The sequence below is a fragment of the Rhinolophus hipposideros genome (assembly GCF_964194185.1).
Source record: "Rhinolophus hipposideros genome assembly, chromosome: 24".
In the NCBI taxonomy this organism is placed as follows: domain Eukaryota; kingdom Metazoa; phylum Chordata; class Mammalia; order Chiroptera; family Rhinolophidae; genus Rhinolophus; species Rhinolophus hipposideros.
This window is the reverse complement of record NC_138070.1, coordinates 4,904,678-4,927,695: the sequence shown is the minus strand read 5'-3', so window position 1 is coordinate 4,927,695 and position 23,018 is coordinate 4,904,678. Positions and strand designations below refer to the sequence as shown.

Here is a 23,018-nt window from a genome sequence, read left to right as displayed (position 1 = left end):
ACAAAACCTACAGACAGAGCTGCTCCCAGCAGCTTCTAGTTACTTGTATTAAATATTTTTGTGGTTCTAACTGGTCAGATCTATCAGTCTGGACCATTACGGGCAATGAGCAGATGACAACAAATTCTAACTAAAGGAGCAGAAAGCAGTGCAGAGCTTAAGTAGGAGGTGGAATGTTCTATGTTATAAACATCTTTACTCACTCTGGTAGTACTCTGAGGATTTCAATGTATTCAAGAGGTCACTTTGCTTATAAACAGGTATAAACCATCATGGAATATTTAAAAGGTAGACAGAAAATTTTTAAAAAAGTCACCTGTTTCAACTCTTACACTCAACAAAAATAATAACATTGAAAACCTAACTGTCTGCATAGTCCCCTTGGCCCACATGTGCTTTAGACGGAAGTTGTTCAATTCACCTGCTTTCACAAGAAAAAGAATCTACTCCGGATCTACATAACTGAGGTCACATTCTAAAGAACTAAAATCCAAAACTAAAGGGAAAAAGCAAAAGGCAACAGAACCTTTTTTCTCCTCTGGACACTGAGTTCAGTGTCCTGTGAGTGAAAGGTCACTACTTCCATTGAGTGGAGTCTTCTCCCCCCTCAGAGGGAGACCTTCGGTGACTGCAGCAGGAGCTCCATCCTAGCAGGTGTGCACACTAATGACGGCGCGGGCTTCCCCTGCTGTCTCTGATCAAAGATCAGCAAGGGAGCGAGTGACCCACTCCCCTGCCATGGTCTGTAGTAAGAATGTTACACTGGACAGGACAACCGCCTCTGAAAATTATCCCTTCCTTAGAGTGCGACAGAGGGTCCCAAGAGGACAGTCCTGGGACAGGGACTGAGAGGGGAAGCAAAGGCTCTGCGAGAAGCGCACAGAGAGGCAGGAGGGAGACCCCATGCAGACTGACACCAGATACAGCGGAAGCCTGTTCAGGAAGGAGAAAGGAGACCCAGATCACTGAAGTAGCTTCACAAAAAGGAAACCTTTAGAACGGAGGCTGTTTTAAAATTCAGTCTTGAGTTGTCTATTTTAGCTGCCAGGAGGCAGTAGGAAGAAATATTCTTTGTTTTAATTTTGTTTTCTTTTAGTTGGCATCACAGCTGGCAGGGTGCACTAAGCCAGGCTTTTGAGCCACTTTGGTAAGAATTGGACTGGTGTTTGATCTTAAGTGGAGGAAGGAAGGAAAAGAAAAACACCTACATGCCTAGTAGTATTGATAGAAAAATCTCACTTTGAGAAGAATAAATTCACTGAAGAATGCTTGCCTTTAGTTTTAAAACACAGGGGAAAGACTGCAGCAACAAATGCTCGCTTGAATTTCTGGTCAGCTGCAATGACAGGCACTGGCCAGCAGCGGGAGCTCACACCAAAGGCAACCAGTCGGGAGTTCAAAATTCCCTTTCACTCTCACCGGAATAAAATTAAACAATTTGGGAAAACTTCCCCCAGAATTTCTATAATTCCTTCATCTAATACGTTTTATGCCTCAACCAGCTATCACCTCTTTCAGAATAATTCTATTAAAATTAGAAGACATGAATTAAGTGAGGAAGGCCAGGCCCACTGACAAATTTTTTTTTTCTTTTTGGCAAAATTCTTTGTATAGCAAATATATGCCTATGCATAAAACAAATGGATTTTTAGAGTTTAGTCATTACATACAATTTCTTCGGGATACAAATGTAACTGCTTTGGAAGCGCCATGCACAGAAATATTAAGGTCAATGTCTCAAGGTCAGATTATGCAGTTAGTGTTTGAGTGTATCAATAAGCATTTTAATCTGTAATCGATCTGTGTTAACAAGAGATATATCCACACAGTTAAGTGCCCTCTTACATTCTCAGGATCTTCAGAAATCTGGCTCTTTTGCTATCAGTAAAAAAATACAAAATTAACAACAAAAGAGAGGTTCAACTAAAGTTTCAATATGTTAGGGTTTCAAAATAACTGGTTAATTTCAAGTAAGTTTATCAGACAGACTATACTAGCCCAGTGCTGATGCAAATATTTTAACCTGCTCCTCCCCAAACAGCCTAGGATATATTTCATATGAATTAGATGATGATATGAAACTTCTAATGAGACTTTGGGGTATATTTAAATGGATGAGAATAACACAAAAGTCAACTAAAGAAATGTGACTGTATATGAAATGAGTGAAGAAGATATCTATTAAATTAATAATCCATTAAATTCTGGGCCCTATAAAACTAAAACTCCGAAAATGTTTTCCTTACTCTTTGTTTCTTGTACAGATACATTTATTTCCAAAGAAATTAGAATTCCCATTTAGAAGGGCCTTTGAAATTTAAACACTGTGTGGGCAGTCAATAGACTAAAATTATAATGGTAGCAAAAATGTATATTCTGAGAACTTCATAGACAAGTGCAATTTTTACTAAAATTGATTAAAGTACCAAAAACCTGAAAAATTTGAAAAATTAGTAATTTAGATTTGTCATATATCTAGCAGTGGTTTGAAAAACATCAAAACCATTTATAATTCTGGTGTCCAATTAAAAAATTAATAGGAATAATCGTGAAGAGATTAGAAAACGATGGTCAAGGAAAATCTCTGTGAATTTAAAATATGCCATGGAAGTAAAAGAAATTAAAATATAAATTGCTTGTTTTTTGGTAATAACTTTTGAAAAAAATCAACTACTAGAACATATATTTATTTCTTTTGTAGGGTGACAAAAGATTCATCCTGGTCAATTGAAAAGCAAAGCTGAGATAAAGCAAAAAGCTTTGTTTTGGACTATTCTATAGAAAAAAAAGGTTCCTTAAAAATGCCATTTCTGGTCATCAAAGGAACATATGGAGTCTCAGGACACACTGCCAGATTTATGACTTGATTAACTCCAATTCAAGGTTTTGAATTTTGAAACACAAGAAAAGAGCAGTGAAAGTTTTACTGGGCCCCAGGTGTGGGACAGCACGGTCGCAGCCCGAGGATGGACTCCATCACCTTTGCTGAGCACCATGCCCACAGCCCAGCCGGCCGGAGGCCGGCGCTCCTGCCACTCCTGCTCTGGCCACATGTATCAGCTGGCACAACGGTTCACACACATTTCTGAACACTGGTACCCATAAAAGCTTTACAGCTGGAGGGGTTTTACCTCAAGATCTCCTTTAGTAATTGATTCTTCCTCAACCCGGAACTGAAGGTCCTCAACCTTCCTGTGAAACAAAATGGAAACAAAGCTTTAAGAAAGTAACTAAGAAACATGTCTGCCTTACCGTACCACATCCCACACCCCCAAAAATTACACACACACAGATATATACAGTCAATACGCTGGTGAATTTAGCGGACGATGGGGGAAAGAAATACCTTAGAGAGACAGAAAATACATGCATCTTTAGGCCTCTGGTTTATAAATCTAAGAGCTCTACTCTATTTAGGAAACTCCAAAGTTTTATCCAGGTACTGATTCCAGAAGGCCTGAGGTAGGAGCTGAGAAAAACCAACTGGTTCCCTTGGTCACAACCACCAGAATGGATCTAATCAAGACAAGATCAGCCTAAAGGAAAAAGGTATGATTACCACAGAATTAGGTTTGAGAAGGCAAGTTTGTAATTTCTACTTTCCAATAACAGAACATAGGGGAAAGTGGCACAGAAAACCAATCTCTATACCACCCCACCTCAGCTATTTTAGGGTGAGGTGAGCAGACTACCCATGCTAAGATCCCTGCACAATACTGGTACCTGTTCCAAGAGTTGGAGAATAAAGCTGTAACGCTTTGGGGGAGAAGCAAACACAAGTTCTACTTCTTTGCTTCTAAAGTACACATTGCTTCACATTTTAAAATCTGTGGTATTGGGTGTGGGTTTCAATCAATGCCGTCACAAAGTCAATGAAATATGGTATTCTGAAGATACATTTCTGCTGCTCAGCAGTCAGCAGAGCAAGAATTGATTTAAGAACAGAAGCAAATGGTAGTAGCGCCTTGGCACTCAGAAGGGCCTACAAGGACCTGTCACTATCGCTCATTTACTTGTAGCCACATTTAGGATGCGAGGAGAATTTCCTATGTATAGTGTTTCTGTCTCCAGTGAGAAACACTTCATTTTCCTCTTGGTAAGAGGCTTGGTATTACACCTCCTTCGTGTGCCCTTATCATGGCAGTCCTTATGCCCATCCTGACTGCAGTTATACTAGATAACTAGTGAATTAAGTCACTATCAGAAATGATAAAAGATGGCACTAAATGCAACACAGGACAAACATCTCATAACCAGAGATGTTCAAATGGTTTTCATGAAAACACTTTTTTCAGAGATCTTACTTGTTAACAGTCTTAAAAACCTTTTGTAAGAACCAAACATGTTTTCTGTCTCACACAATTTAGCACTTGATTTCATTGTGGTCGGGATACTTCTCTAATTGCTTCGCATGAGAGTTGCTTTCCTAATAATAAGGTACTGAGTTTCTCAAGAACAGGGACCTTATATCACCCATCAGACAAAATCCAATTTCATTAGCTCATGGAAGGTGTTTTGTAAATATTGGGTGACTTGGACCTAGAATATCCTCGCCAAGGAATGGCTCCAGGTGGAAGCTGGTTTGAATTAACTCCACAACATGACTAAGGCCTTTCTCCAGAGGATGGTTCACACAGGTGGCACTCACTAAACAGCTTTCCGTTCACCAGGCGTGTCTAGATGATCCCAAACCTCTCAAAAACAGTCGAATCAAAGCAAACCCTCCTCACAGTATGACAATGTCAGTTTCCACAAAACATGGTTGGTCATTCCTTTGGTTCTAAGGGTTGACACCAACAGGTTAATGGGAAAGGTCGTTTATAAGGAACAGGCCACACCTGTACCAGGGAACAGTTTAGGATCACCTTTTCTCTTCTTCAAGTTGGTTGAGCAGCTCCACCTTCTCCCTGTCAGCTGCTTCCACCATTGTTCGCAGCTGGTCCATCTTGGCCTCCAATTCCAGGACATGCTGGGGAAGGCAAGGAGGTGGGTCAATGAGCGGCCCTTTCTGACCGAGACAAGCCCAGAAACCTCCAAAATGCTATGGCTCAGTGGTACCACTGTGGGCTAGTGTTACTCTAAAACCTTCTCATGGTAAAATGAGTTCTATGATCTTTAACAGGTTATTCTCGGTAGCATTCCTGGAAGCTAGATGATGGAAACCACACCAGTGAAGTAATAGAGGGCAATTTTAAAGCAACTCTCGTCTTTTGGGAAACTGAAACTCATACAAAGTATAATCTACAAAACAGAAGTTGTAATCACAGGAAAAGTCCTAGTAAAAAAGCTCACCTAACACAGACAGGCCAAAAGACCTGGACCTAAAGACCAGAAGGCTAAGTAGACTCCAGAAGAACAAACTCCTTCTTTATGATGGTGCAAACTGCTACCCCAGACCACAGCTGTCAGACAAGCTCAGCAAAGACACTGACACTCATTTCCAGTGCTCCTGAGACTAGCTCCCCGGCTCTTAGCACCAGTGAGCGGTCCAGCCTCCTCCCTCAATTTCAAACCCGTCACCATCTCCACAACAAGTCAGCTCAGAACCCGTCACCATCTCCGCAACAAGGTCAGGGCCAGACTTCACCTGGTCGTGTCCATCCCGGGCCAGAGCTAGCTCCTGCTCTATTTCCCCCACGTGGCTCGTGGCCTTGGCCACCTCCGCCCTCTCTAGGTCCCGTTCAGCCAGCAGCTGCTCAATGTGCTGCTGCTTCTCCTTCAGGGCCTCCTGGAGGGCAGTGGTCCCGGAGATCTTCCTGGCGTAACGGGAAGAGGTTTCGGTCAACTGCAAAGGAAAGTTAAAGAAGTGAAGGGCGATGATGCGTGAGGGACGCAGGAAGGAGCAATGCATGCACAGCAGGCCTCTCCCCGGCAAAGCAAAAGCGCTGCCCCGCTCACGGGCCTGACAATGACTGGGAAAGACTTTCGTCAAGAAAACAAAACAGCAAGTGCCTCCTATCTGTAAATTTCACAAAGAACACACCAATGTAAAGAGGTCCTGAAGCACTCAGGAAGATGTTTAGGAAGAGAGTAAGTGGCTCGAGTCAAAGGTACCCTGAGGGCAGCTGACAGGGTATCTACAGAATTCCATTGCACCCCTTTACCAAGTTTCTCTAACTCCATTTCGGCCTGAGCGTCAATAATAGCTGTCTTCTTGTTAGGACATTTTGGCCAATCTTGCGATCTTTAGACTTGAGATTGAGACTTTTTTCAACTTCTAAAGCTTCTGAATACCATTAAGTAACCAAGAAGTCACCCTTGGCGTCACGAACCTTCCTTAAATTGATTAAATAGTTGGATCTTGGTCAGGATCTTCTGCATCTTTCTTTCAAAATGAAAGGCAGAGACACTCTCACCCAGGAACCCAGCCTGGAGGATCTGCATCCCCACGTCCAGATTTATAATAAGATGAAGAGGAAACTATCTGCCTTCAAAAGAGTCAGGGAGTGGGTGAGTGTGCGTGCATATGTCTGGGCAAGTACACACATAAGAGAAAGGAAGAAAAAGGATAGGGAAGAGGGGAAAGAGAAATTTATGAAGAAAGAGAAGTAGGGAAGGGCAGGAGGGAGAAAAGAGGGGAGATGAAGAGGGAAATGGGAGGACAGAAGTGAAGCCGAAAGAGACTTGCGGGGCCCCGGGGTGGAGAAAGAGCGGTTTCAGTTCTGTCGTCTGTCACTCTTTGCTGTTTCACAATCCTGATCCCAACATCTCGTGGCTACAGTCACGTAAAAACACAGAGAAAAGAACCTCTTATTAAATGTTAACAGGTAGCTGGGCAAGTTGAGTAATATTCTTCCAAGCCAGGCTTCAGGGGCTGGCCATCAAGAAAAGGCTGCATCCCCTGGCAGGTGTTTGTCCAAGGCCATTTCGCAGCGATGGCTGGCTCTAGAGGACGGCAGCCTTGACTTTATCTGCAATCAGAGCCTCACGTGCTGCTTGAATGCTCTGCTCTTCATCCGTCCATCTGAGCTCTCATCCAGGACACAGACGGAGGGTGAGGATCTGTCATTAATTAATAGTTAGGCAATCTGATAACCAGGAGAGTAAAGGAATCCAATCAAACCCAAATTGTCTTCCGCGGTTTCTATTTAGTGAAATTTCTTGAATTACTTATACATATTGGGGAGGGGAGAAAATTCCTGTTCTCTTTTACTGTCTGACCTTGACTTTCCAATTTCATTTCATGTATGTTTAATTATACTTTCCCATACTAACATTTCTCCCAAATAAATCTGAGGTTCCCAAACCCTGAGCAGAGAAACCCCAGGGGGCTGCACCAATTCACAGGGCACTGTGAAATATTTTTTAATTTCAAGGGGAACACAGCGATACCTGATGGACACCATGCAAACTACTAGCTTGAAGCAATTCAGTTTCAACAGGCTTTGGCTACAGGTAAGTGATAAAGATTTATTCAAGGGTCTTAAGAGTTTGCTACCTGAAACACACCTAGGCAATACCCAGATTGTGCTGAAGAAAAAAGGAAAACTAAGAGTTCTATTAAAAAGCACATTCTTGAGAAGAATTAGTCCTGCCTTCTTAGCCTCTGGACTGGTCCAAGATGATAATCTTACAAATATCCGGTGGTCTAGATAATGGATGTCAAGTGGTCTGGACACATGAACATTCTTTCTTAAGTCCTTCAGGAAGTTATCAGAGGATTATCTATAGGCTTCATATATAGACATCTCCAGGCATAACTGGAAATTTCAGAAGTTTAAGTTCCCACGCTAGTTAAAGAAAGAATAGAATCGTTTCCTCATGCCTCAGCCCACATGATTTTAATAATTTAGCAGCTTGACTACAATAACTCCACTTTATTTCTTCACTCCTTTCTCAGATGGTCATACATTCCTTTCGATGATGCCATGTCTTTCCAATGCTAAATTTTGGCTACTGTCATGACAAAAAGCAAGTACTGTGCAAAACTCAGTGCAGAAAGGAAATGAGGGTGCAGGGTTCAGTAAGATCCCAGGGTTTGACAGGTGTCCAACAGTAGCATACACCCTAAGAGTAATTAGTTATGGTTATTTAAGAATGAATTTTAAATATTAGATTTTGTTTTAATTAACAGGTATCTTTTTTTTTAACAGATACTAAATTGTTAGGACATAAATATTACATTGTTTAAAACCTAATTACTTAACAAACAGAACTGTGAGCACCATGCAAAAATAACTGAAACACCAACGGCGCTCTGAAAGTTTGGGCACCTCTGCACTCAATACTTTCAGAAGACCATTTTGCATGAAAGAATCTTTAGACTTTCTTATGTGTGTGAATACGATTATGTTGCTGAGATATATTTCTAGGAAATCACACTTTCAATTATTCTATATTCTTTTATGGTGATTTTTTATGGCATATTCTTTTATGGTGATTTTTTAATTTAGAAACAACAGGCACCCTATATAAATATATTAAAAAATAAACTGTTTTACAAGGAGACTCATTTCTCTTTTGTCAGTATCCTTCACTGAATGAGGTGAGCTACGAGGAATCAGAACTGGTCTGAAAAGTAGAAGTACAGATTGGGGGGAGCTGGGAGAGCTTGGTTATTTTCCGAAGAAATGGACATTTATAGAAATGGACAACTATAATTACAATGTAATAAAAGTGACTCAAGAATGAATTCCTAGTCCAAACTAAAGCCTTCTGGGGAACTGTCCAGGATTAGCAAACCGACTAGATGTCCACATTAGAGTTTGCTGAACCCTGTGAATAAGGCTCTGTCCAAACAGGAGTTTCTTCACCTCCCTTTCACTGTTCTTGTCAAGTTTTTCCATCAAGTTCATCTGTAATTTTTCTGTTGAAGATGCAGACCTTCTTTTCATACGCAAAATGTAATCATCCAAGCAGGTTTTTATTTTCCCTGAAGACAAGAGGAGGAAAGTCCAGTGGGCTGGCAAAGGAGCACCACCCCCATCTCAATGAGAATCCTCCACCTTCCCTCTCCTTGCCCCACATCAATGGAAAGCTGGCAAAACGAGACGGAGGGTTTTACTCCCCATCACAGCACTTAACCTTCTAACTCCTGTCTGTAGCTCACCATCGTAACGCAGATCCCGAATTCAGTCTGGAGTACAATCTTACGCTGCCATTTCAAATTTAAACAGTATCTGCCTCGCTTCAAGTAAATAAACTTAAGGGCAGGGGATGAAGCCAGACTCATTGCTTTGACCCTAATAAAACACCACGTTAACAAGCAGAATGAGACGCTACCTGTTTTAATTCTGATGACTCTATTTTTACTGACTTAAATGGAAAAAGCGAGGAGCAGAGAGGAAGAGCGGGTGGGAGGAGGAGATGGAGAGAGCAGACAAAACAAAACGTGGCTCTTCCTAGCTCCCTTTCCAGGCTGGAAGTTCCCCTCCACTTCCTCTGGCCCAAGACAGGATCATCCACACAACTGCTTTCAGTGGGTTAGACTGTATTAACATAGTATTAAGAACTTGGCTTTTCTCAAAATACTTTAGCTCCTAAAAATGTTTGAAGTCAAAGAGCTTCATCCTTGAGGAAAAACTATCTCCCCAAATTTCCTGTCATTCTTGCGCCCAAAGTGATTTCAGAGAAAAGAAATCATCCCAGATGTTGGACTAAGCAGTAGTTACTTACAGATTCACCAACAACTGTACATCTTAAAGCCTTAAGCATCTGACACCTGACACGGGCTGTTAAAAACTATTTTAAAACTTGTATTCTTGCTAGGCTTTTGTGGAACCCGTAAGGACTCCCACCAGCCGTTCAGTACAAGGGCGACTTAGCAGGTCTTAGAGCAAAGCAGGGGCACTGAGCGCGGGCACTACCTGTGCCTGGGGGGTGGAGACATGCAGGAAGGAAGGGGGCTTACTAGTCCTGTCCGACTGGGCTTGCTGCTCACGGAGGAGGCCACGGAGCTCATGGAGCTGAGGGAGGAGGCAGAAGGGCTGCGCTTCAGGCTGGCGGGCGTCGTCGCCATCACTCGCCTCACAGCGGCGGCCTTGGCTTTGGCTGGCGTCGTGGAAGGAAAGCCAATCTTGGTTACTTTGTGGACAGGAGCAAACAAGCCGTATTTGGGTTGACACTGAAAATACCTTTGGAGAACAATAACAAGATCAGTAACAAAGATGTAATTATAAGCAATAACAACTATAACCAACAAGTTCTCTTTGGGACTGGTTTGCTGTGACTTCTACCCAAGCTGGGCGATGCACAGATGCAGCCTTCACGCGTACGGAGGCTGATAAACATGCCCTCAATATGGCTTGAGCAAACACACTCCTAAACAGTGGTACAGCACAGAGAATCACTCGTCTGCTACGAAGGTTCCACACAAAGGGAATCAGTATTTCTATTATCTCATAAACGTTCAGCAGAGGACTTCAGCAATCTAGTGATCTCATTTAATAAAACCTTGCCAAACAAATGAAGAGAAGCCAAAAGGATGCCATAATATTTCCTTTCTATTTTGAGAAATAAACTGAAAATACCATATACAATATTATAATGGTGGATACATGTCCTTATACATTTGTCTAAAACCACAGAATTACAGCACCAAGAGTGAACGCTAATGGGAACTATGGACTTCGGCTGATTGTGACCTGGCAGCGCAGCTCCAGCAGTTGTAGCAAATGCACCATCGGGTACGGACTGGGGGGCGGGGGGGGGGGGGGGAGGCGCTGGGCATGTGGGGAGGAGGCAGGATGTATATGGGACAGCTCTGCACCTTCCTCTCAATTTATCTAGGAATCTAAACCTGCTCTAAAAAAAATAGTCTTAAATAAACTGAATGCTTGTTCAGAATCTAGACATATGTATTATTAAAAGAGCCAGTCAAAAGAACAACTCCAATTCTAGCGGGGAAAAGCAGCAGATGAGTTTTAGGAAATAAAAGCGCAGCTCTTCAAGACACTCGTTTCCACTTTATCAGACACAACTGGTGAGACCTGCTGGAGCACGTTTACGTGCAAGCGGGAGACGAGATGTGGCACAATCCAAACAAACCTTGTTCCAGCAACAGCCCCGTCATTCTTCCCGAGGGGCTCGTCTAACTCCACACCACACCATTCCCCCTTGGCAAAGTCTGTCTCCCCGAGAAACCGGACTACACCAGCCTTAGTGCCACCAACCTGGAACAGAAAATGTTAAAATGAAGAGATGAACATAATTCCTCAGCTAAATCCTTTGCGGTTCCGACCAATAATTAAGTACTGCCCTCCAACATTTCTATTTTCCCTCCCACTCTGTAGCGAGTCTTATCCGAAGACTGGCCAAGTTTACCTGGGTGACATGTTACCTGAGTGATTTGATACTTGATATATCCCAATAATGACACAGCCTGTGTAATATTAGTCGTTAAGGGTGTTGTCCAACAAATTATTCCTTCTAGAAAAATACTTTATTACTCCAGAGGATTTTCCTGCTTCAAGATAAATATTTGCTACAAAAATAAAACCCCTGCATCATTAAAGGAAAACAAAATTCACCCGTAATCCACTGTAACAATGGCTGTGTTTGGTTTCTCATATATCCTTTTCATCTTTCTCCATGAAAAGCAATAACACATACATATTAAGGACAAACATTCCCATATCCACACACGTTTGCTTTTGGCGTCTCTAACTGTATGTTACATGAAAATCTAAATTCTTTAAAATATTGATATTTTCCACTGGAAGGCTCTCCATTTCTTCACAACTGTTAAAATTATTATTCTTCACATTTTATTTTACATGAACACAGTTCAAAACTGTGAGTCTTTTTAAATGTTTGACTCTGTCCCAGCCATTGTTTAACAGGTGAACATTATTTCCAAAATTATCCCACCAGCATTTATTAATTATTCCTTCCTCTGCCATTATTTATTTCAAATACTCACTTTACCGTACTCTTACTCATGTACACATGAGAACACACAAATGTGTCTGAATCTTTCTGCAGGTTCAGTATTCATGCTGCTGCCACCACATTTCACTTACTGCTACTTTACAATCTGTATCATATTTGCTGAGTGGGTTTATCTCACTACTCTTCTTCAGAATATTCTTTGATTTTCTTACTTTTATTTATTTATTTTTTGAGCTTTCTTCTTAACTTTTTTTCTGAAATTCCACCAATTTTAGAAGAGGTGGATCACTACAGGAAATTCAGAATACTACAAGCAAAAAGTCAATGTAATACCTGTGCTCACAACACCCTGTGAAAGTCACGGCTGACACTGTGGTTCACTTCCCCTGCTATGTGATGGCAGCTGTTTAGTATTCCACAGTACAGATGTATCACAATATGCACTTTACTCATTTTGCATTTGGAATGTTCACCTTTTGTTTTTACACAAAAGCCTGTGTGTGACATGCACTATTCTGCACCTTGTTTTGTTCCATGTCACAACACTGAGAACTTTCTTCTCTGTCTTTACAGTTGCATGTCATTCCACTGTGTGGGTGCATTCCAGTTTATGACATCAGCCCCTACTGAGAGGCATTAATTTTGTGAGCAACACTCCTCTTAAGCAGGTTTATTTACTTAATACATTAAAAAATCATTTTGCCTAACTATTTTAAAAAGTGCAATGAGATTGTGTTAAACATAGATTACTTTGGGAAGGTAATTTGTTTTATTGATCTTTACAAGGAACCAGCTTTTAAGTTTTTCCCTTTTGTTTTTGATGTTCTTTATTTTATTTAATTCATTTTTTATCTTTACTATTTCCTTTCTCCTACTTCCTTTTGATTTATTGTTCTTTCCTTCCTAATTTCCTAAGTCCAATACTAAGTTTATTTTTGTCTTGATTTTTTAATACTAAAGGCGTTGTTTCTACTTTTTCTCTGAATATAGCTTTTTATGAGTTTGGGATGACACACATTTTTTCCCCCAGCTCTGTTTAACCCTTTGTTGAAGATGGAAAATGTTACAGCCTCAGAGGTATATACTTTTTCTCTGAAAGAGAAACTCCTTTGTGAAACTGATTTAAGGAATCAAAGGAGTTACGGTTTAAGGTACTCTAGGCAGGGAGGGCACGTGAAGGGTGACAGAGAGCAGGCAGCTCCAGGACATTTCAGAAAAATCCTGGTGCCATGATAGGTGCCCTGACGAAAGACAAAGTTGGAGGCTGGAAAAAACCACACAGGAACTCTGCTGCGTCCAGCAGTGCCCAGCAGAGCAGAGCAGGCACTCAACAAAGATTTGCTGAATAAATGAAAGGGGGCCTACTGTGTTTCTCCAAAAATAAGACCGGGTCTTATATTAATTTTTGCTCCAAAAGACACATTAGGGCTTATGTTCAGGAGATGTCATCCTGAAAAATTATGCTGGGGCTTATTTTCCAGTTAGGTGTTATTTCGGGGGAAACACGGTACATAGAAAAGGACCCTTTCCATGTAAACCAACTACAGGAAAAAGATATCCCATGACTGAGGCTGTATTTGTTATCTCCGAAGCAAGCAAAAAAAAGAAATATGCTAGATGAACTCTAAAGATGGACAAATTCAAATGCTCTATTAACTACTCAAGTTGCTTAATTTCTAAATCTGTTTCCTCATAAGTAAAATGGGGATAATTCTAGGACTATTGTGAGAATTAGTAAAATAACCCACATAAAATTGCTTAGCAGGAGGAGCCCACTGTATGTTAGCAGCTAGTTTGTCCACGCTGAGTGTACTGGTTCTAGATTTGGCACATTTGACTTTTTCACGCTCTTACTGGTATGCGTGGGATCGACAGTCACCTACCTAAGACTTCCCCCTACACCTCAGCACTTAGAGCGACAGTCTAACCAACATCAGCTGAGCAGAACACAGCACATTAGCTGAAGATGACGCAACCTCCTCAAATAATCTTGCTGAATTCTTTGGGGGTGAGTCTAAGTTACTGTCATTTGTTTTTCTAAGAGGCGTCTAACAGGCTGTGGTCAGTAAAATCTCCAGGCAAACCACAGGCTTCATTCAGATCAGAAGCTTTATAAAAGATTAACACAAGTAACAAATTAGCAACTATTTCTCTAAATGTAGGTAGTATAACATGCATTTACCCTGAAAAAAACCAAACACATGCCACTAAAGTTTGAAATGGATGCTTACTAACTAGTTCCTAAAATGGGCAGTTTTCTTACATTTCTCCCACCAACTTTGGAATTCTTGACTCATGTAATAGACAACATGCATTCCTTTTTCCTGTAAAAGATCACTAGTAAGCATTCAAAGTATCAACAAAGTCACATGAAGTCCTAAAAATCACTCAAACACTTTTCTACGTAAATATTTTACAGTCAAAATTTTTCTAAGCATTTAAACATGATTTTTATAAAGTTACTTGGTTTTACTTCTCATGTGTTGCAGAGATTTACATTAAGTATAAGCCACAATTTTCAAACCTATGTTTTAGGGATACCAAGATTATTAAAGAAAAAATGTTCAATACTGAAACAAAAAGAGATTCCCATGGCAAACACAAATAACTACCTTCATTCGTTTTACTCTCAGAACACAAGCATGTAACTCCTAACACTGTGGTCAACCTAAGTCAAAATTAGAAGTCACTGCTGGAGACAAAATTCATTCAAACTAGAAACTCAACTAAAGGAAAATCTAGCTTAGTCATGCTTTAGCAAGTCTCAGATTTTTAAGTTCTCATTCATTCATTCATTCATTCAGTAGACATTTTTTTGAGTGCTTGGGCCTTTGGGATACAAAGATAAACAGAAAACAGTGTTGGCTTGATGGAAAGAGAAATTCCAATAAGCAATTCCAGTAAAAAGTGATTTTAAGAGGTTTCTTAAAAAAAAAAAAATGCTGTGGGAACAGAGACAAATACCCTTCTTGTAAACTCTTGTGAAAAATAACACTGATAAATTCTGCTGGGCTAATGAATGGGTCCACAAATAGGAAACAGGAAACATTTAATCCTTTCTAAACTCTCCCATCTATTCATTATCAACTTCCAAACAAGCCATTTAATCTGACTGGGCCTTGGTTTATAAAGCTGTAAAATGTCAATGAGTGGAAATAAGGGATTGCTCACAGGAATTTTGTGAGCAACAAAATTTTGTGAGGTAGCTTCTTTATGACATCATTTTGAGTCTCCTAACCTGTAACATATGATGGTAAGAAAACCAACTTGAAAAACTAACATGACAAGAACAGAGGATGTGTAACATATTCTCTTAAAAATTCCTCCCTAGGACAAATAGGTAAACAAAGATGACATAATTATGAAGACACTGATTAAAAGATTTTTTTTTAAAAAGGTTATGCTTGACTTGCATTTTAATTCTTGAAACGAATCTTTCCTTCTGAAAAGCACATTAACTCCTTTAGGATCCAGGACCCCAAGAATAGCAAGAAATGAGGGGAAAAGGCGGGCAGAGTTTGTTACCTCAGGGAGTGGGCATAGAACTGCTTTTTGATATAAGGTTATAAGCACATTTTAAACTATGAGCATGAATTCCTTTATACTTTTTTAAATTAATTAAAACTAGGTGAGTGGATAAATAAAATGTGGTACACCCATAAAATGGAGTACATTCAGTCATACAAAGCAATGAATTATAATATGATGAAGCCTAAAACATACTAAGTGAAAGAAGCCAGACATTTAAAAACTACCGTGTTTCCCCAAATATAAGACCTAGGCGGACAATCAGCTCTAATGTGTCTTTTGGAGCAAAAATGAATATAGACCCGGTCTTATATTACATTATGTTATATAAGACCCGGTCTTATGGTAAAATAATTCAGTTTTGAATTATTCTTATATTCATTTTTTTTTAAATTAGGTATCTAATTTTAAATTAGGTGCAGGACTTCCAAACTGTGTAGTACCAAACAGCAGCTTATTTTTTTAAATGGATAGCTGCATTTTCTAGTACAGAAACGTCCCCAAATCTACCAAAGAATATTGTGAAATGGTATATATATAATATGACCCCATTATGTGTGTTTTTAATTTACATGTTACACAGGAATCTAACAAACGTAATGTTGAACAAATGAAGACAGACACACAAAAAAGTACATACTGGACGGCCTGCAAATTATTTAAGGTTCAAATACAAGCAAAATAAATCTTATAAATATAATTTTTTTATATTTTTTCCCCTTTCACAATATCCAAAAGACCTATAGATTTACACTGTAAGATTCTAGGGAGCAGCTCATAGAAAGATAAAACTTATCACTTAAAAAAAATAAAAGTCTGGGGCAGGCGGATGGCTCAGTTGGTTAGAGCGTGAGCTCTCAACAACAAGGCTGCCGGTTCGATTCCCATATGGGATGATGGGCTGCAGCCCCTGCAATTAAAATTGAAAACGGCGACTGCACTTGGAGTTGAGCTGCGCCCTCCACAACTAGATTGAAGGACAACAACTTGGAGCTGATGGGCCCTGGAGAAACACACTGTTCCCCAGTATTCCCCAACTAAAAAAAAATATTAAAGAAAAAAAAAAAAAGGTCTGAAATCTCCTTCGCGTAAGCTAAGAATCCAGGGTAGAACACCCAGTCCCAGACATGGAGACAACCATGTTAGAACAGCTGGGAGTCAGTCAAGTTTCTCTAGAACCTGACGTCACATCCTTGAAATATCAAATATACCCCAAAATGTAGCAAGACCACCTCAAACCCAGAGTAATTAGTTATCGCAGGGGTTCCCGGTTTGGAAGGAGGTATGTCTTGGAGTCAAGTGAACCGCAGCATGGCCCGAGGAAGCTCACCACACAGGACAGACTACAGCAATCTTCCACTGCTAAGCTCCACGGCATACAATCATGAGCACAAACGGAAACACAGAGGCCAGGCAGATGGGGAGGACGCGGGGGTGGGGTGGGGGGGTAGTGCTATAGGCAGCTCTGACTGATGTTCCTGGAGTGTCCAAGTATCACCAAAGCCAGCACAATCCACTGTGCCCGGTCACCCACTGACCACGAGCATACGGTGTGGGGGCAGGTGACGGGGTGGGGGGTGCTTCTCCAGGCCCTGACTGCCTTCCTCAGGACTGGAGCTCCCATCTTTGGACCTTACAGAGGTCACCTGGCTGAGTATCACAGCAAATGCTGACATCCCCTTTCCTGCTCTTCCTGCGGGGAGAGGAGGGACAGCCGTTAACAGGGCGAGGGGTACGGAGAAGGCAGGCTGAACACCTGGCCTCTGTAAGTTCAACATGGCAGGAACCACAAGGGTGCTGTGGGTGAGGCTGGGAAAACCCTATACCTGTCCGCACATAACAGTGATGGAACAATCCTAGTTCCTTAGGATTTTGTTAATCAACTGAATTTTTCTTTAATTAGGAAAATTCCAATTCAAACATTTTAGATGTCTAAAACTAATTTCCTTCAAAAATTAACTTTGAATTAAAAATGTTTTTATATTGCTAAATCAAGGATTTCTATTAAACAGAGCAGCATGTTAAAGTAGAAAAGCATAGGAACTGGGAACAAGAGGGCATAGAGATACATGAGTCAATGCATCAATCACACACCCGTGTGACCTGAAAGCAAGTCACAGTTCTTCTCTGGGCGTCAGGATTAAGAAGCATCTGGTGATTTCAAAAGATCCTTTCCAGCTCTAGAATACTGTGACTCTGAGGTACTCATGTAATTTCTCCTAGAAATACTAACCAAAGGCAGGAAATAATTTTATCACCTCCAATGACACATTTGTAAGATTTCAGACTCTCATAGATTCAAATACTGTATGCTAGCTTTGAATGTGAAATTAAAATTTTCCTAGAAATCTTCCATTCAAACCTCTACAGACCAAGCTGCGACTACAGACTCTCCTTCCTTCCGATAAAAACAGAGCAAGACTCCCTCTCAGTCAAAGGCCGGTCAACCGTGTGTGTGCTCAGGAGGCCTCCGCTGCCCACCTCCCCAGGAAGCTCATTCTATCACTGACCCCCTCTCACCACTAGATCATTTGAGTCAGCATATTAACACTCTGGACTCTGCCATCTTTAAAGAAACGAAATAAAATCTTCCCTATGCTCCCCACTCTTCCAGCAGCCGCCTGACCACTCTACTCTCCTTCAACATCCAACTTCTTCAAAGAAAGGCCACCCGAATCCATTCTCTTCCACTTCCATTATTTATAAAGCAAGCCAGAGGGATGTTTCCAAACTACAAATTTAATCACATCACTCATCCTTCTTATTGCTTGTAAGGTCGAAATCAAAATCCTACGGCGACCTATCCTGACAGGCCCCAGGTTACCAGTCCCCGCAGACCCCACCTAGTTAACCAGTCTCAGCTCCCACCTTGCGCTCCCGGCAGCTGGGAAAGGACACGGGCCTCTCCCTGAAATGTGTCAACCCCGTCCCATCTCAAGGAGCTTGCCCTTTCCTCTGACAGAACGCCTCTCACCACCACCGTTTCCTTCTGCCTGGCCAATTCCTGTTCTCCTTCAGGCCCACTTTAATCATGATCTCCTCACGAAAGCTGTTTGCTATAAGTTAGACCAGCTTGACCTTGTCATTTTATCTGTTTCAGCAGCCAAGCAGCACACTGCGTGACTAGCATTTTAGTCAATTGTTTCCCCTTCGGTTGGTGGGAAGGAAGAGCTGCTTCTACATCCTTAGGGCAAAAAAAAAAAAACAACAGAAAACCTTTTATAAAGACACCCAAGTCTAATTCTAAGCCTGTTTTGTCAAGTTGCCTTAATATTTACAAGTTATGAAATTCAATATTCTTTTGGCTAAACTGGTAGATAGAACTAGAATTGATCACTACAAACCTACGCTCATTCTACACTCAAACTACAGGGCCAGTTTCTAATTTGTTGTATGTTTACACATAAAGCGAACAACCAGAAAAGCCGATTCATTTCTCTATAAAGGAGTGGCCCTCCCTCCAGAACCGACTCCATGAGCCTGTATGTATGTCCCCCACTCATCGTGATTACATCTCAGTTCAACACAATGATTTCAGAGGGTTTCTGGGCTCACCAATACTCGGTCTCCAATTTTGAGCTCTCTTTCTCCTTTCTTGACTGAACCAGCCTCTGAAAGGTTAGAGATGGAGTCACTGGCAGTCTTTGTAAGGTTGCTGATCTGAGGTGTAGCTGAAGCTTCCTTGGCTGTGGGCTGGGACGATTTCTGAGGAATGCCTGAGGGCATGGCTGGGGCTGGGGCTGGGGAGGACGACGCCATGCTGGCTGCAGAAGGGGACAGAGGCGAAGTCGCTCTGGAAGCAGGAGTCGTCTGCAGGCCGTTAGCTTCATCTTCAGCCTGCACCTTCCTCATCAACTTTGAAGGTCGTGTGAATATGCCCTTTAAAGGTTCACATTGGAAATACCGAACTCCTGCCACTGAACCATCATTCTTGCCTATGGGTTCATCTAAAACGATGCCGGCCCACTGGCCTGGTGCAAACTGGGTTTCTCCCAGAAACTGGATAAATCCAGGCTTGTTTCCATTCACCCAAACTCGCTCCCCAACTCGAAAGTCATCCACAAACTCCTCTTGTGTCTCAGAGGATGGAGCGCTTGATGTTTTTTCACTGGATATTGTTTTTTCTACTGGAGCTGCAACTGAAAACAGAAGAAAGGGATCAGAAAGTATTCAATTTCATATCCAAGCAGAGAACTCCTAACTTAAAATAAACTAGAGAAAGCCAAGAGCAACAGGAGTAGCCACAGCTCTTCTAGAGGTGTTGTTTTTCATTCTTCTTCTTTTTTCTTTTTTTTTCCTAGCAAAGAGGCAAACAGTACTTGATCTATCACTACCATTTTCAATGCTGTGGGAAGTCAGTGAGTGAGATTTAATCCTTACTTGCAATCAAGATTGGACAAAGTCAAAACAAGAAAAAAAATTAGTCCTTTGCCCAGAGTCCTAACGCAGGTCTGATTTCATTCTTTACTCTGCCCCATACATCACAAACAAATCCCCGTTCAGATCCCTTGAGACGGGCTCTGTCCCCACATCTGAGTGGTCAGCGCGAGCTGCCAAGACCAGGACCATTTAAGCAGAGACTCGCCATTTGGCTGGCTGAAGGCGGGGTTCAGCGCTGCCGACGCTATTGTCGTCATACCCGACCACCTAATAAACCCTATTCCTTTGCCAGCAGAGACGGAAATCACAGCAAGGGAAAAAAGGCAGCTTCTGGCCAAACTCCCTGTTAAGGCAAGATGACTTTGTGCAATCTCTACTCTATGGTAAAGACAGAAGTTAAATTTTGCCAGAAATATGCTATTTATACTAGAAATACATTCATACTAGAAATACATTCATTCAGCTAGCATTTTTTAAAAATATTTGGTATGAATTGGCAAAGAAAGCCCACATTCTTAATCACTTCATGACTTACTAGGCATATTGTGATCTTAGGATGTTATACAACCTCTAAGTTTCAATTTCTTCATCTGTAAAGGGAAAGTAATACCTTCTTAAGGGTTTTTTACATGAGGATTAAATGCAATAATGTATTTAATTCATGCTGCCCATGCTTTTTGAGGTGCTGCCACTCCGGGACTAGTCCCAGGCACTGTTCTTCGCTAGGGGACAAAACAAGACAGCAGGTCCATGCCCTTGTAGAGCTCAGAGTCTAGAGACAAAGAGACAGGTAGTACGTAGAGACACAACAGGTAATTTCAAGTATTCTAGGTGCTGTGGAGGAGACAGTCCCTTTGGGCAGAGCAGTCAGGGAAGGCCTCCTGGAGTAGGTGACATCTGGCCTGAGGCCTGATGAATAGGAGTCAGTCATATAAAGGCTGGGGAGCAGTGTGGCCTGGCTGGCCTAGAGCGGGTACTGAACATCTCTTTACCCCAGTTTCAATTTATGGAGGGTTTGTTTGTTTGTTTGTTTGTTTGTTTGTTTGTTTTAGAAGAGAAGACGTACTTAGTACAGATAATAATCTGCCAAAGACAAGGGCCAGCCAAATCAGTTTTAGAGTCTGTTCTAGCTTTGTACATCAACAACTCCTCTTCCCAGGTGCTGTAAGCATAAATTTCTAAAAACAATCTTCAAAAAAGTGTCTCAAATTCCTCGGTAATTATTCCCTTTTACACAAATAAGTTTTACTATTAATAAGCTGCTTTGCTCTTTAAAAAAAAAATCCAGAGTGTACCAAGTACTGTTGGGAAATCAAGTTGAATTGCTCATGACCCCTGGACTCAAGGACTTTATATGTTAAGGGGTGTGCCTAAAAAATGCTAGAAGTAAAAAAGACAATTTTAAAACATGACTGAGTACAACAGTAGAAGGCTTTGTGGAAAGGGTGGCATTGGAAAAGGTTTTAAAAAGAGGAAGGATTTTGAAGGAAGGAGAATAGGGGATGTCAATTTTGACTGCTTTCCTCAAAGCTAAATAGCCCTGAAACAAATCCATTTCTTCACAGTCTGTTGCTTTATCAGTGAAGCTTTCCTCTCACCTAAGATGCACTATGGCCTCCCTGATAAGAACCAGGTTTTATCTAGATACATACAATGTAAATAACTTGGGATCTCCATTCAGTCAACAAATATTTACTGAGCTCCTGTTACATGCTAGGCAATGTTCTAGTTATGTGGGGGGGGGAATACAGCCGTGAAACACACACACACACACACACACACACACACACACACACACCCTGCTCTCATGGAAAACCAATAAAAATATTGGAAGAACTTAAAAAATAATGTTGGACTGAATACATTACGGTGGGTACCCGCCTGGAATGACTGATAACATAAAATGTTTAATAGTCTATATAAATTACATAAAAAGACCATAAAAGCAAGCATTAGATATCCTCTCTTCTGTCTCTCTTACTAAAAACTTAAGGTAATCATTATGGGATGTAAATTGAAATGGTGGGGATAGAGAGGGAGGACAGATGAGAAACAGGCTGCTGACGATAATCAAGGGCATGGGTCCACCTATAAAATGGGAAGGTTTCCCTCAGGACAAGACCTGAGCCACTGTGCTGCCCGCTCCCTCGATGCCAATGGCCAACTTGAGGTCACTTAGTGTCACTACACCTTTTAAGCCAGACTAGTCTTTTTTTTCTCTACATATCCCTGAACCCCAAGGATAAAGGTCTGGATGAGTTCAGAGGACACACGGGGATAAAAACTAAAGAAAAGCCTTAACATCATAAGGATCAAACACCGAAGGTACTTGACTTGACAACTATTTGAGCACCTGACAGTGAATCAACTAAATAGAATAAAGATAACCTACAACAAAGGAAAGTTTTCACTGATTAAGATGCTTAGACATCAAATTCTATTCTCTTAATTAAAACTTTTTCAAATATGTTCAAGAATACAGTTTTATAAGACTGTCTTTTTAAAATCTCCAAATTGAAGGCTTTGTGTCGGTTTATAATTTGCAGGTAAGGAGAAACATGCGGCGTTACCAGCAGCAGGCGTCCTCAAGGCTGTGCTTCCAGGCTTGAGGATCTTGGTAGGGACCTTCAGGCCGCTGGGTTTCAGCGTGCTCATTGTCCTCGGTATGCAGAGTGGCTGGGCCTTTCCCTGTTGTCACTATCTTCTCCCAACCATTGGTACAACTGTGGGTGTTTCTATAGTGACGTCAGTCTGGGGGCTAAATCTGCAAAGAGAAGAATACAAAAAGAGTTTAGAATCTACAGGAGAAAGAAGGCAGAAACAAGTTATTATTAAAGTGGCTTTCACAGCCTAAACTTTTCCTTATATATGATAATAAACCATCTCTGCCAGAACCTAGGATCCTAGGAAACTGTAGGTGTTAAAACCATGAAATGCTGCTGAAATGGATTTATAGGCAATTTACTTTCCTGAAGACAAGTAGCTAACATTAACAATATATCCACCTTTCTTTATAGTATCTAATAACACCAGCTCAGTAGTGTCTACAAACACACAACCCACAGAAGAGGGTTAGGGGGAAAATGTGCACCAAACTTAATGGGGCGAGGAGACGGGAGCTTCCAGTTTCTACTTCATTTGTTTCTCTATTGCATAAATTCTGTGACCACAAGCCTGTTTTAACTGTGTATCTTTTTAAATCTACAGAATTATACAATACTCAATATAACACTACGTACAGGTTAAAAGAGAAAAGGGTTCAAGCTCTAAGAAAAAGCAGT

At 41.1% G+C, this 23,018-nt stretch overlaps 1 protein-coding gene across 11 annotated transcripts in view; it reads right to left on the bottom strand.

Moving 5' to 3' along the window:
- Nucleotides 1–23,018, bottom strand: part of CLIP1 (CAP-Gly domain containing linker protein 1) — a 103,789-nt gene that overhangs the window by 49,433 nt on the left and 31,338 nt on the right. For 9 of the 11 annotated variants that reach the window (XM_081036391.1, XM_081036389.1, XM_081036395.1 and 6 more), the window contains exons 3-9: nucleotides 22,308–22,501; nucleotides 18,913–19,496; nucleotides 10,987–11,111; nucleotides 9,851–10,073; nucleotides 5,588–5,785; nucleotides 4,866–4,969; nucleotides 3,132–3,192 (exon numbers count right to left, since the gene is read on the bottom strand). In XM_081036391.1, the coding sequence (XP_080892517.1) occupies nucleotides 3,132–3,192; nucleotides 4,866–4,969; nucleotides 5,588–5,785; nucleotides 9,851–10,073; nucleotides 10,987–11,111; nucleotides 18,913–19,496; nucleotides 22,308–22,392 (1,380 nt within the window). In that variant the 5' untranslated portion in view covers nucleotides 22,393–22,501. Of the gene's footprint in view, nucleotides 1–1,845; nucleotides 1,879–3,131; nucleotides 3,193–4,865; nucleotides 4,970–5,587; nucleotides 5,786–9,850; nucleotides 10,074–10,986; nucleotides 11,112–18,912; nucleotides 19,497–22,307; nucleotides 22,502–23,018 lie in introns of all 11 variants that reach the window. The other 2 variants (XM_081036387.1, XM_081036390.1) reach the window with 1 other exon arrangement.